Source organism: Falco naumanni, chromosome 2 (assembly GCF_017639655.2).
Source record: "Falco naumanni isolate bFalNau1 chromosome 2, bFalNau1.pat, whole genome shotgun sequence".
In the NCBI taxonomy this organism is placed as follows: domain Eukaryota; kingdom Metazoa; phylum Chordata; class Aves; order Falconiformes; family Falconidae; genus Falco; species Falco naumanni.
This window is the reverse complement of record NC_054055.1, coordinates 86447415-86461457: the sequence shown is the minus strand read 5'-3', so window position 1 is coordinate 86461457 and position 14043 is coordinate 86447415. Positions and strand designations below refer to the sequence as shown.

Here is a 14043-nt window from a genome sequence, read left to right as displayed (position 1 = left end):
CTTATCAGCTTGTATAAAATTAGGTATTTCTGAACATAAACAATTCCTATAATCCATCTATTTCCTGCCCTTCAGTAGTTTCCTTGCATGATGACTTCAAAGTCTGTAGTCTGCTATACCCTGCCAGTTTTACTTTCAGTATTAAAGCAAATCAAAAGAATACGAGCAAGAAGGAAAGACTAACATTACATACATTACATACTTAGTAGCTGAGAAAGGAACTTCTGCTGCAATTTGGTCTCCAATTTTATTGTAATGCACAGCTATAGCAACAACTTTCTTGAAGAATCATAAAATAGAGCTTTAAAAAATCACTACTTAATCTGGTTTTAACTAAGATAATGTTTTCCTTTATAACAGTAGACTTGCATTTCACTTCCTTATATTTGTGTCAAGAAAGAACATTCTTAAAACATTCAGTCTGGAAAAAAAAAAAGTGAAATGTTTAAAATACCAATTATTGAAACAGTTTAAAATTTCAGGGGGTGTGTGTCATTCTTATTTTTTCAATTTCAAAACTATTATTTCCAATATTTTAAATGCAGGGACCATGCCTTAATACAGGTTTACTCTTGCATATAAAACAAAAGGAGCTCGATCCTATTTCAGATCTTTGCATATTAATAGTGAAACTGTAACTACAGTACTATCGCTTATAACATCTGTTAAGTAAAAACATTGCTATCTAATATTTCTTTGGGGAAAAAAATAAAAGAAGTCTGCTGATAGTCATCACTCTGCATTATACTGAATGCTTGGGAATATATTAGCAAAATGTAAATCTTATTATTTAATGGTAACCTAGGATATGTGAAAAAACCACCTGTTTCCAAATTAGGATTTAGGAGATTAGATTTAATTCACTCAAATTTAGCTGTCGAAGTCACTTTTTAGTCTAAGCACTTTCTATATGAGGAGTAATTACCCAATTTAACAAAAAAAATTCTTCTTATGTCACATACACAGCATTCTTAAACAATAAGACTAAACTAGAAACCTTATTTCTAGAATGCTCAAAGGTGAGATAAATCCCACTGCAGGTGCCTACGTATATAAAAAGGTGCCTCTAAATACCTGTTTTTTCAGTTGCATACTCCTTCATTTTAAAAATAAAACCCACATTTCTCCTGTTCTTGATATATTTCATTCTTTTTAATAAGTTAAAGGTTATTTACAAGAAAAAAAAATATCATCAAACTAAGCAAAGATATTTTCTATAGAAATGAGAGACTGAATGCAGTTTTGCATTCCTTTCAGTCCTTAAATCTGTTACCTTGGAATTCATATGTTTACTAGAATATCAAAAACATTTCCAAAACAAACATTACAATGAGCATTTGAAGTCTAGCTTCTTAGCATCTCATTTAGAAAGCTACTGCTTGAGTCAATTCTACTTAAACTAATCAGAATTTTTTCTTGTCACTTTAACAAGTGTTCAGTATTAGTCTAAAATCCCTTGTCACTTGTACTTGAGTTACAAAGGAAAAAACCTGAAAATGATACTGCATGTTTCACCAAATATTAACTCTGCCTCTGCAGAACTGTTATGTCTACTGCTGACCGACAAGTCAGAAAGAATACAACTTGAACTTTAGAAAACAGGAAATATCTGCACTATTCTAACTATTAATTATTTTTTTTTCAAGAATTAAAAAAGCTGAGTACTAATGGAATGCTTCTTGTCCTTCAAGTTTCAAGACTATAGTCAAGTGGGACCCCCACAATGCCATACATAATGACTTCTACTGACTATAATTATATCACAATGATATTGATGTAACGGTTAACATTCTATATTGCAAAACAGTTGCACTAGAAGCACAAAGAAACCCGTATCTCATCCCGAGTAAAAAGAGTTAACAATCAATGGGTACCTTAATAGAGAATGGAAATATAATTTTAACCTCAAAAAAGTGAACAGCATATTTTTGCATTGTCATCCACACTCCTATGGGTATTCTTTTTCTGTCTCTTAATGATTCTCACCTCTTCCTAATTTCCGAATCCACAAGGAGTTGCCTTTTTTTGTGTGGTGGAGGTGGTGGGAGTTCCTCTTTAGCATGCTTAACCAGGATTTGTTCTCTTGTGGTCACCATAGTTACAGTTTCCATTACAGTTGTCTGTGTTAGTGATGTCTGAGTGGTAGTGATGGCCTGCGAAATCTGTGAGAAGTATAAAAACAGAGGTCACTTGTCTGAAAGACTTCAGTAAAGGCTGTTTGGTGAAGCAATAGAAAATGAGAAACTGCTCCCACCTGATCATAGGCTGATCTTCAGAAAAAAATTACACTATCCACAACTCAAACCAAATTATCTGACTCATGCTGTGTGAATAAGTTATCTGCAGAAGTCAATATCAAAATCAGAAAGGATCCTAAACAGATTTAACTTATGGCTCCCTGTAAGTCACGCTGAATGAAGGAAAGGAACGAATGGTCAATTTTATGAGGGAACTGAACAATAGCAAATATATAAAATGTTACTATTGCTATATGTTACTCTGCCTCCATTATGAAAATTTATTGAGAATTGATAAAGGCACAGTAATGGCACTAAATTACCAATTATCATTTTTACCATTTAAAACAATTTTCAAACTAGAATATAATTCATCATAACCTTCTTGCATAAAAGGGCAGTTAGCTTTCTGTCAGGAAATCCTAAATTAGAAAACATGCACTGGAAGGCAAATTAATTTAGATCCGTTTTATTCCATAATAAAAAAATAGTGTTAAGAGGTCATACCAGATACTAATACACATAATATGTAACACTGTAAACACTATCAATCTAATGCATTTAACTTTGCTTGGTAATATGAAAAAAAAAACCCTTCATACAATTCAGCTGCACAAAAAAAGGTAACGATGAGAAATATTTTCTGCTCATATTTTTTTTTGAAAGATACTGGTTGTACATGTACTGCCTGTTCATATTTGTTTCCGTACAACACCAACTACAAACTATCCACTTAAATGCGGGCAGCTGTTCTTAAGTCCTTTAACTCATGAGAAATGGGTCACTTCTTTTTTGCTTGTCAGATGATGGCTCATTTGTCAAAATGCTCTAGTTATAGCTCCAATGACCACCTCACAGTTTAGGGGCAGTGAAATGGAAAATAAAAGGAAGAAGTTATACCAGGAGCAGGAAAAGCTGTGCACCAGAAAAGCCCTGCTACTGTGCTTATTGTCAACGTGCAAAAATTAGGAAGACTTTCCAATTCAATTACATGAAAGCCAGTATCAAAAATTCCATGAAACTATATACATGTATATACTTTACCTATTAGTGCTTGCATCAGACTCTCAGTAAGAAAACTTTAGTCAGTTACTTTAGTTACTGAGACATCAATTTTCTAGAAACAATAAAGAAGAGGCATACCAGGTAATTAACATCTTTCCCACGTTTTCTTACATGGCAAAAAATAGAGTGACAAGGAAAGGTGGATACTGTTAGCAACCAGATTCTCAGCAGGCAACATCAGTAAACCTAACAAAAACCTGAAAAAAAAAAAAACCCCATGGCTTCCTGCCAACATTGCCAAATCTTCCACACAGTCTTTTAAACAAAATCATCTTCCCATTCTTTGTCCAGTCTGCCAATAGAAGTGATGATTAGGGAAGTCTGTCACCAATGTAATTTTGGCAGTCTTTCTTAGAGCTGTCAGCTCAATGCTGTGCTTCACCCTCTAGAAATAACCAGCTGCTAAGGCTTTAGAGCAGAATATAGACTACTCAGAAGACTACAAAATTATGATTCAGAAGATTTTTTTCCCTCTGGATTAATTATGTCAGTTGGAGTAAGCTGCTTGTGAACTGCAGGGAATTAGCTAATGTATGAACTACATAAATCCTTTAGAAAAAAAAAAACAAAAAAACAAACAACCACAAAAAAGCAAACCACCCAGCTGACTTATTAATCACTACAATATTATGCATTAATACTTTTGTTCTAGTTCCCTCAACAAGGTATATTGCCTTTGATATTTTCATCTACAGAAATCATGTCAATATTAAGTAAACATTTCCATATAGTTTTAATAAAAATGTAGATTTTTTAATTAATTGTAGAGGCAGAAAGGAAAAGCAAATTATAGCTTCTTATGTCTAGGGTTCTATAAAATTTGAGAATAACACCTGATGTCATCTTTCACTGAATTGATTCTGTAGGTAAGAACACTCCAAATAATTGCTTCCTCTTTGTATGCACTTTCCAGTACAGTCTCCCTCTCCTTTTCTCACAAAATTCTTATTACACTTGGTTTTATCCAAAAAAACAATGATAGGATGATGTTTCTGACACCTGAGGTCATATCCTGTCATGTTTCCATTTGCCAGTCAATACCAGGGTACAGTTTACAGTGAAGAAATGTAAAACAATAAACCACAGCTAGGGCTCTGTGGGAATCATGTGCAGCATACTACCAATTACACAGGAGTAACAGTTTCAGCTGGTGATTGGGAGCAGTGCCTCAAAAGTAGGCCATGTAATTACCATATGCTCAGAGTAGTCAAGTCACGATGCTGTAGGGGGTAATGATTTACGTGTCAAAACAGTAAAGATGTATTTTTAATGCTTAATCAATAGGAGTGGAGGTTAAATGCTATATACTTCAAAAGGAGAAATGAGATGTGAATTTTAAGTTCATAATCATTCTAATTAGAGACTGGGTAAGACTAAAAGTACTGACGATTACACTGCAATGTAACTCCGCAAGATGAAGTTGGTTCACATTTAAAAGAGTGCACACACTTTAGTGGGTAAAGGACGATCCTTAAAAATAAAAGGAAGTACAAAACAGTAAGTAGCTTTTGTTAGCTTTCCACGGCCAAAAAACCCCCCAAACAACAAGGAACCCACCTCTTAAATCTAATCACTGCCGTGTTTCATGTATTATTCAAAGAGGATCCAAATAATGACAGTATAGTTTCCCCATCCTTCTCAGTTTGTGACAAGCAAATGTGAATCTGAGAACGGGCAATGCAGACTAGGCCTTTAACCCACTAGAAAATCGTATGGAAAGTGCTAAGGTGACTCACAAGGCTGTACATTAAAAGGCTTTCAAAATACAATGCTAGGCAAGCCTTTAAAGTGCAGTTTCACATCAGCAAGCTCATCTTAGAAACATGTTAAAACTCATCTCTTTCAGAGTGGACAAATTTAAATCTTCCTTTTCATCCTCTACAGGCAAACGTATGTACAGTGTGTGTATAGCACTTCAGTAGTTTTATGTCATCTTATTTCTCTTTTATGCAGCAGCCTACCTTTAATGCCATCATTTATTACTGCCTTTGGAAGTGCCCTCCGTCATGATAAACTCATAATTTTCCTTAACACTCACTTTTGGAGCTGTCATCTGTTCTTTGATGAAGTGTACGTATGTGAGTGGGGAAGTTCAGATGAAGAATGGTGTTTTCTTTAGTTTGGGAAGGTTTTCAGTAAACTTAGTGAAGCATAATGAAATCACCAAAGTTGAGTTTAGAGTTTCTAAAAGCTATGCATCTAGTCTAAGCAAGTTGTCCTTGTCCTTGATTCCACTGTGTGGTCAATGAAGGAAAGTTGACATTTTCATGATGAGGACAAACTGCTTTTTAGAGGTATCTCTCTCTCTCACCCTTGTTGTCCACTCCTTTGTTGCAGAAGTTTCAGCCATGAGTTCTGATTAGATGCTTTAAATTCACCAGCAATGAATTGCAGCAATGAATTCAGCTAAATGTGGGAAGGCTCACATTCTACTTTCTGGACTTTTCCTTTGGGAAGTGTAAGTGCTTCCTATGCCTAGTTGGAGAATCAGCTTTGAACTGAGGATGAGGGTGTCTCTTCCATTTAATTTCGTATTTTGCTAACAAGTTATTCATTTAGTGACACAGTAGTAAGAGAAGGAGGGGAAATAACTACCTACAAATATGTAATTATGAAGGTACTTTGAGAATTATTAATGAATGGAATAAAGTTTACTTTGAAGACAGTATCTGTTTGATGAATAAAGTGTACATTTTCAGATAGATTTTAGTGAAAATTGTTGTATTTTCCCCCTTCGTCCAATTCCCCTCCTCCCCAGTCCATGATTAGAGAGAATAATTACATCTTTTAGAGGCATTTTATTCTTGCAGTCTAAATGTGTAAATGAGCGCTGTAATGAATAAATGTATAAACCCTACTAACATTATCTGCCCTGCCTAGACAGAAACACATGGCAAATAGTACCAATATTTCAGAGAGGACATATCTAAACCCTGTAACGGTGCCTTAGGAATTAGTCCTTCATTTAGCACTGAACGTGAAATGTCTCCAGGACGTGAAGCAGTAGGCCCACTACAGCATACCAGCTCTGTGGCAAGCAAAGTAGCTTCCTCTTGGAGGAAAACTTATCAACTGATGCATGCTGTTATAAGACAGTTACACTGTTTTGGGAATCCAGAGCTATCCCACCAGTGCTGCTCTATGATGTATGGTTGTACAGCCTCAGGACTGCTCGCTTCACAAGGAGACTTTCTCTTCTGTAATCTAAAACTAGTATCTGCTTTTAGGACCAATCAACAACCTAAATATCTCTTGAAATGACTTAACAACTTCAAATCATGTGACCCCATGAGGCCATCCCACATTCAAACTGCACCTCTGAATTTTCCTCTGCATTGAAACAACAGGTTTCCTAAAGCAAATAAACAAGAGTTAAGCCAAATTTTCAAGTGTTATAAATGCCATGTAGCACAAACTGGTTTTGCCTCCTGTTACTAAGTGAATTTGTACCATTTCACCATTTTCTTCTCTTTTGTTCTCCCAAACTGATTTTTCCAACTTCAGGTACACAAGACATAGTATCTCAAAGCAAACCAAAAGGTTAAGGTATGATTGGAAGCATGGTTATTGAGAGGTATTCAGATCATTACAGGAAGCATAGCAGTTTTCATTTATTTACCCAGACATAAGTTTGTAGAAGCATTAGTATATAGCAAAAAAAAAAAAAAAAAAAAAAAGTGCAGCATGGTCAAGGGAATTGAATCGAACTGACCAGAACTGTGAGAGGCCCTCCTATGAACAGGACAGGTGCATGCAGTAAAATTCTGCCTTGTGTTATCAGTAAAAAGTCTTCATGTTCATTTTACCAGTCATACAATAATAGCACAAAACCTCCTCAATACCCATGACATAATGGAGTGGAAAAATGTGACCTGATTTGGGTTTTAATCCAGTAAGAGATGCTGAAAAATGGCTAGGAAAAATAAATGTATATGGGTTTGAATACTACACCAGAGCACTGATTTTTGTTATCTGGTTTAAAAAACGTGAAACTTTAAAACCTAAAATTCTTTTTTTAATGTATTGCAGTTAACGTGACGGAGCTAAGAAAAATAACAATAGATTCTATCCTTTTTTTTTTCCCTGGGATTTTGGCTATAGTATGGATTGATTTCTTTTTTTTTCCCCCAAGAAAAGTCTCTTTTTATGGCCTTTCTTTTTAATCTGTACATTAGCATAACATAATCAGAGGTAAAACATTAATCTATCATAAACTTTCACTGTTTAAAAGTTATAAAAATATTTTTTCTTTAGTAAACAGTTCTCACACTAATTTCAGGCTAAGTGCTATTCCACAGACAGCCATAAAAACAGTGCATTTGAAGTGACTTAATAATATAGGTTAAAAATAAATTAACTGGGAAGAGTATTTTTAGTATGGATTGTATCATCCCTGAAAACATAGTTAACAACCCAAGAAAGTAATCAACACTATAAAGAGAGAGCTAAACCCAAGGAGATAAATAAAAATCTGGAAAGTTATATTACAGTTGCATTATGCTGTCCTAAAAATTAAATATATCTCAAGCAATCATGCAGGGGAAAAAATTAAAACAATATGACAAACAGCACCAAAACTACTTCAAGCATTTCACTGGGAAAGAATTTGACTGTCACCAACTGACAAAATTATGGTTTTAACAAACCTGTTTAGAATTGCTCTCCACTTTCTGCACAAGGCTATCCCAGCGCTGGGCAAAATTTTCAAGACGGCTTTCCAGCTTTTGAGCCACTGCTTTATTTTTCACAGCTATCAGGAGGTCTTGGCTGAGTGACTTCAGCTTACCCATCATTTGCTTTTTCATTTCTAGATCTCCTTTTAGGATCTGTTAAAAGAAGTAACAGCTGGAAGAACAGTCATTTATATGACGGGGGGGTGGGGGGTGGGGGGGGGAAAGGGAGGGGGGACACCACCGAAAAATGAACCCCAAACCAACAAACTTAGAAGAAAAATCCTTACGAGAGCATCATAAAGAACCTAAAATGGGTAAGGCTATTTCATACAAACTCCTATACTTCCATTCTGCTGTCACTGTAAAAACTGCTGGCAGAGCTGACATAGGGGAATGGACACATTGCACTCCACAAAGCAATATAACATGACAGGTGGAGCAACTCTAGACATCACAGAATGCCTCAGGTGGCGACATAAATCAAAAAGCTAACAGCTGTGTGACATTAATAACCTTAAAAAGGCACTAATATTAACAACTATATCAACATTTCAAACAACATATCTTTAAAGCTTTTTTGTACTTTGTCATACATTTAATGGTAAATCTTACAGGGAAAAAATATTTTCTAGAAAAATATTTGTCCACAAACAAGAATAAAAAAAAATAACAAAAAACAAACAAAAAAAACCAAAAACCAAACCAAAACCAAACCAAACAAACAAAAAAAAAACCTCAAAGAAAATGAATTTGGTTTTGGCAGTACTGAAAAAATCATATATTTCTCATCTTCTTTGGATCCCAGCAGGCTCTGGTTACATGGCAGTAGCTTCCCACGGAGCAGGGAATCCTTTGAAACTCCAGAAGCTTTACTGACTGTGCCAAGGGAAGGGCCCTGCAGCTGGGAGCCTGGAGACACCTGTGTACAACCTCTGGACTCAGCAAGCTGCCTTACAGCTTGAACTCATGGATGCTAACAGAAAAGGAGAAATCATCAGTCTTCACATCTCTACTGCAGTAAACTGCCAAGGGATCTTGAAACTCCCAAGATCTATACATGAAAATATGAATTAGACTCTTTAGAGATCCAGTAGTCATCCATAGGTCCAGTTCTCACCTGGGTTTATTTTTTAATGCCTCTACTGGTTTACTCCACTGATTTTCACATCTTAAGCATTAATTTCCCAGAAATTCCTCAAGCATTCCCCCAGAAGAAATCTAGCCATGGTTTCCACTTGGCCAAAAGCCAGCACCAGAAGGCATGTGGCAACCCGGATGGACCTCCCATGTTAACATGCAGCTGTCCAGGTGACAGGCTGCAGGGGATGTCTGAGCCTGTCCTGCTGCAGGAGGGCAGCAGAGATAACAGTGGTGTGAGGTGCAACCAGGTGGATGATCTGCTCAGCCTGGTGGCAGAGCTGAAGGAAGAAGAAGAAAGCTTAAGGAGTTGTCAGGGAGTGTGAGAGGGAGAGAGACTGGTGGAGACACTCTCTACCATCACTGAGACAAATGCACTGGATGGACACATGACAAGAAACAGAGGCTCCCCTGCCTACTTTCCAGCAGGCAGATGGAGAGTACCTAAATGACAGGGAGGAATGGAAAGGTCTCTGCTTGGGGCAGCAGGCGAATCATCCCCCAGCCTACTTCACTTTCCCATGCACCCCTATACAATATGTATGCAGCTCTGGAACCTAAAAGCCAGGAAAATGATGATGTGGATGAAAGTCCATCCAGGCTGGAGGAGTTGCCTGGGGAGAGTTGATCAGCCCCACACATCAAGACCAGTTCTGCTAGGAAGAAAAGAAAGGTGGTTGTCATCGGCAACTCCACTCTGAGAGGAATGGAGGGCCCAATATACTGACCAGACCCAACCCATAGGGAAGCCTGCTGCCTTCCTGGGGCCTGGGTAAGGGACGTTGCTAGAAAATTCCCTTGTCTGGTTTCTTGCTCAGATCACTGTCCATTACTGGCCTTCCAAGTGGGAAATGATGAAGTTTAAATGAGAAGAAATCTAAGGGCTATCGAGAGAGACCTCAGAGCCTTGGGGTGACTGGTTGAGGGATCAGGAGAACGAGTAGTGCTTTCCTGTATCCTGCCAGTTGCAGGGAAAGATGGGCCATGTAATCAGAAGACCACACACATCAATACCTGGCTCCAGGCATGGTGTCAATGGCTAAATTTCAGGGGGTTTGATCATCAGTGAGTTTACATGGCAGCAGGCCTGCTGGCAGCAGATGGGATTCACCTGTATCAAAGGGGGAACAGTACCCTAGGTTAGGAGTTAGCAGGGCTCACCAACAGAGCTTTAAACTTGATTCAAAGGGAGAAGGGAATAAAACCAAGCTTGTTGAGAGATGAGCCTGGGGGTGGCATGCCAGGGTTGGAGGCAAGACCGATAGCACAACTAAAATGCATTTATGTCAATGCCTGGAGAAGGGGCAACAACCAGGAGGAGATGAAAGCCATTCTGCAGCAGGAAGACCATGATATAGTCACCACCATGGAAGCATGGGATAACTCACATGACTGGAGTGCTGCAATGGATAGCTACAAACTTCAGAAGGGATAGGTGGAAAGAGTGGCGGGGTAGCTCTGTGTGTCAGGGAGTGTTTCAACTGGCTAGAGCTGCATGACGGCGAACAGTAGGGTTGAGTGTTTATGGATAAGAACCAGGGGGAAGGCCAAAAGAGCCGATATTCTGGTGGGAGTGTGTTACAGACCACCCAACTAGGAAGAAGAGGCAGATGAAACATTCTACAAGCAGCTGGGAGAAGTCTCAAGATCGCTAGCCCTTGACCTCATGGGGGAATTAAACCTGCCAGATGTCTGCTGGAAATACAGCACAGCAGAGGGGAAACAGTCCACGAGGTTCCAGGAGTGTGTGGAAGATAACTTCCTGACACAGCTGGTCAGTGAGACAGCCAGGGGAGATGCCCCGCTGGACCTGCTGTTTGCAAAGAGGGAAGGAGTGGTGGGTGCTGTGAAGGCTGGAGGATGTCTTCGGCATAGCAATCATGAGGTGATAAGAGTTTTTGAATCTCAGAGAAGTAAGGAGGGGGGGTCAGCAGAACCTTGGACTTCTGGAGGGCCAACTTCAGCCTGTTTAAGAGTCTAGTTGACAGAGTCCCTTGGGAGATAGCTTTGAAGGAACAAGGTGTCCAGGAAGGCTGGACGTTCCTCAAGAAGGTAGCAGGAGCAGGCTGTCGCCATGTGCCAAAAGACAAGCCATTGCGGGAGAAAACTGGCCTGGCTGAACAGAGAGCTTTGGCTGGAACTCGGAGAAAAAAGGAGAGTTTGCCGCCTCTGGAAGAGGCAGGCAGCTCTGGAGGACTACAAGGATGTTGCAAGGTTATGCAGGGAGAAGATTAATGAGGTGAAAGCCCAGCTACAACTCAGGCTGGCTGCTGCTGTAAAAGATAACAAAACATGTTTATACAAATGTGTTATAAACGAAAGGAAGGCGAAGGATAGTCTCCGTCCTTTATTGGATGCGATGGGGAGCATTGCCACAAAGGCTGAGGTGCTTAATGCCCTTTTTGCATTAGTCTTTAATAGTAAGAGCAGGTGTTCCCTCTGGGTACTCACCCCCCTGACCTGGAAGACGGGGACAAGGAGCAGAATAAAGTCCACACAGTCCAGGAGGAAACAGTGACATGATGCTCCATTGAGTTGTGCACTAGTCTATGGGATCCACCCAAGGGTACTGAGGGAGCTGGCAGAAAAGCTCACCAAGACACTCACCATCATTTACCAACAGTCCTGGCTAACGGGGGAGGTCCCATGTGATGCCCATCTACAAGAAGGGCTTGAAGGAGGATCTGGGGAACTACAGGCCTGTCAGCCTGACCTCGGTGCTGGGGAAGGTTATGGAGCAGGTCATCCTGAGTGCCATCATGTGGCACATGCAAGGACAGCCAGGGGAACAGGCCCAGCCAGCAGGGTTTTATGAAAGGCAGGTCCTGCTTGACAAACCTCATCTCCTTCTATGACAAGGTGACCCACCTAGTGGATGAGGGAAAGGTTGTGGATATTTTCTACCCAGACCTTAGTAAAGCCTTTGGCAGTATCTCCCACAGTGCTCTCCTAGAGAAACTGGCTGCTTATGGCTTGGATGGGTGTACTCTGCACTGGGTTAAAAGCTGGCTGGATGGCCAAGCCCAGAGAATAGCAGTAAATGGAGTTACATCAAGCTGGTGGCAGGTCACATGTGGTGTTTCCTAGGGCTCAGTATTGGGGCCAGTCCTGTTTATTATCTTTACTGACTATCTGGATGGGGGGATTGAGTTCACCCTTGGTAAGTTTGCAGACAACACCGAGTTGGGGGTAGTGTTCATCTGCTTGAGAGTAGGAAGACTCTACAGAGGGATGTGGACAGGATGGACCAATGGGCTGAGGGCAACTGTATGAGGTTGAACAAGGAGAAGTTCTGGGTCCTGCACTTGGTTCACAACAACCCCACACAATGCTACAGGCTTGGGGATGAGTGGCTGGAAAGCTGCCCAGCAGAAAATGACCTGGGGATGCTGACTGACTGCCACCTGAATATCAGCCAGCAGTGTGCCCAGCTGGCCAAGAAGGTCAACAGCATCCTGGCTTTCAACTGAAATATATAGTGTGGCCAGCAGGACAATGGAAATGTTTGACCCCTGTGCTCAGCTCTGGTTAGGCCATATCTCAAATGCTGTGTTCAGTTTTGGGCTCCTCACTTCAGAAGAGATGTAGAGGTGGGAGAGCATGTCCAGAGGACATTGAAGGTGGTGAAAGGTGTAGAGCACAATTCTTAAGAGGAGCAGCTGAGGGAACTGGAGTTGTTTAGTTTGGAGAAAAGGAGGCTCAGGGGGGGATCTTATTCCTGTCTGCAACTACCTGAAAAGAGGTTGTAGGCAGGTGGGGATCGGTCTCTTCTCCCATGTAACTAGTGACAAGACAAGAGGAAATGGCCTTATGTTACACCAGGGGAGGTTTAGATTGGATATTAGGAAAAAATTCTTCACTGAAAGGGTGGTAAAACATTGGAACAGCCTGCCTAGGGAGGTGGTGGAATCTCCATCCCTGGAACTGTTTAAAAAACACATACATATGGCACTTAGCAACATGGATTAGTAGTGAACTTGACAGTTCGGGGTTAAGGGTTGGAATTTACTACCTTAAAGGTCTTTTCCAACTTAAATGATTCTATGATTCTCTACACCCTCTGTGCTAAGCATAGCCAAATTTTGAATTCTCAGTGCAGTTGAGGATTGCAATCTAATCCCCAAGGCATGAAAGTTTTAATTAGACAAATATTCAGACAACATAATTTAGTATACTTTCCTGTAGCTGTATAATCCGAAATTGTCATCTGAAATACAGCTCAGTAAAAGAAAGAATCAGCCTTTGTAATCAGTTCTTTTTCTGTTCAGATGTGGTTTGAAACATAATTATCAATGTTGGCTGCAGTTAATATAAACATTTAAATTTACATGTCCCTAAGAAAGACCCGCTAACACACTTTATATTTAAGAATCTGTTTGCATAGTAGCAGATCTAAAAGAGGGAACAGACTAGATATAAAACTATTTGTCATTTTAAAATCTCAAGGCTTGTTATATTTGACTTTTTTTTTTTCCCTGCCTACAGTGTCAGAAATAGCTCATGTGAAAGCCACAACATACACTGACTGAAATAAGAAGAAATGGTACCCTATAAAACATGATTAGGGAATTCTGAACAAAAGTGTTCTATTTCCAACATCCTCAGCTGACAAGAACTGTATGAAACACAAATGAGTTCGGCATCAATCCCAGATACATGGAGCTCAATCAGTAAGTGAAGCACAAGAAAGAGAAGGATGCTAAAACTTTCTATGTCAAAGGTCCTACTGTATGCTCACTACTACCTAGTATGGTTTTGTGATAGCTACAGTTAACCTGTAAAAATATAGTGAGGGATGCTGTTTTCACATTCCCTTACTGAAAACATGTCAATGTGTTACAGTAACCAGAAATATGCTCTAGTTTTGATTTTTTACGGTACAAGAATAGACCTAAAATATAAATGAACACCAAAATATGTAATTCACCAAT

General features: G+C 39.5%; 1 protein-coding gene across 9 annotated transcripts in view; it reads right to left on the bottom strand.

Moving 5' to 3' along the window:
- Window positions 1-14043, bottom strand: part of DMD (dystrophin) — a 1096913-nt gene that overhangs the window by 750493 nt on the left and 332377 nt on the right. For all 9 annotated transcript variants that reach the window (XM_040582467.1, XM_040582466.1, XM_040582468.1 and 6 more), the window contains 2 exons: window positions 7949-8128; window positions 1987-2162 (listed from right to left, as the gene is read on the bottom strand). In XM_040582467.1, coding sequence (XP_040438401.1) covers window positions 1987-2162; window positions 7949-8128 — 356 coding nt within the window. The remainder of the gene's footprint in view (window positions 1-1986; window positions 2163-7948; window positions 8129-14043) is intronic.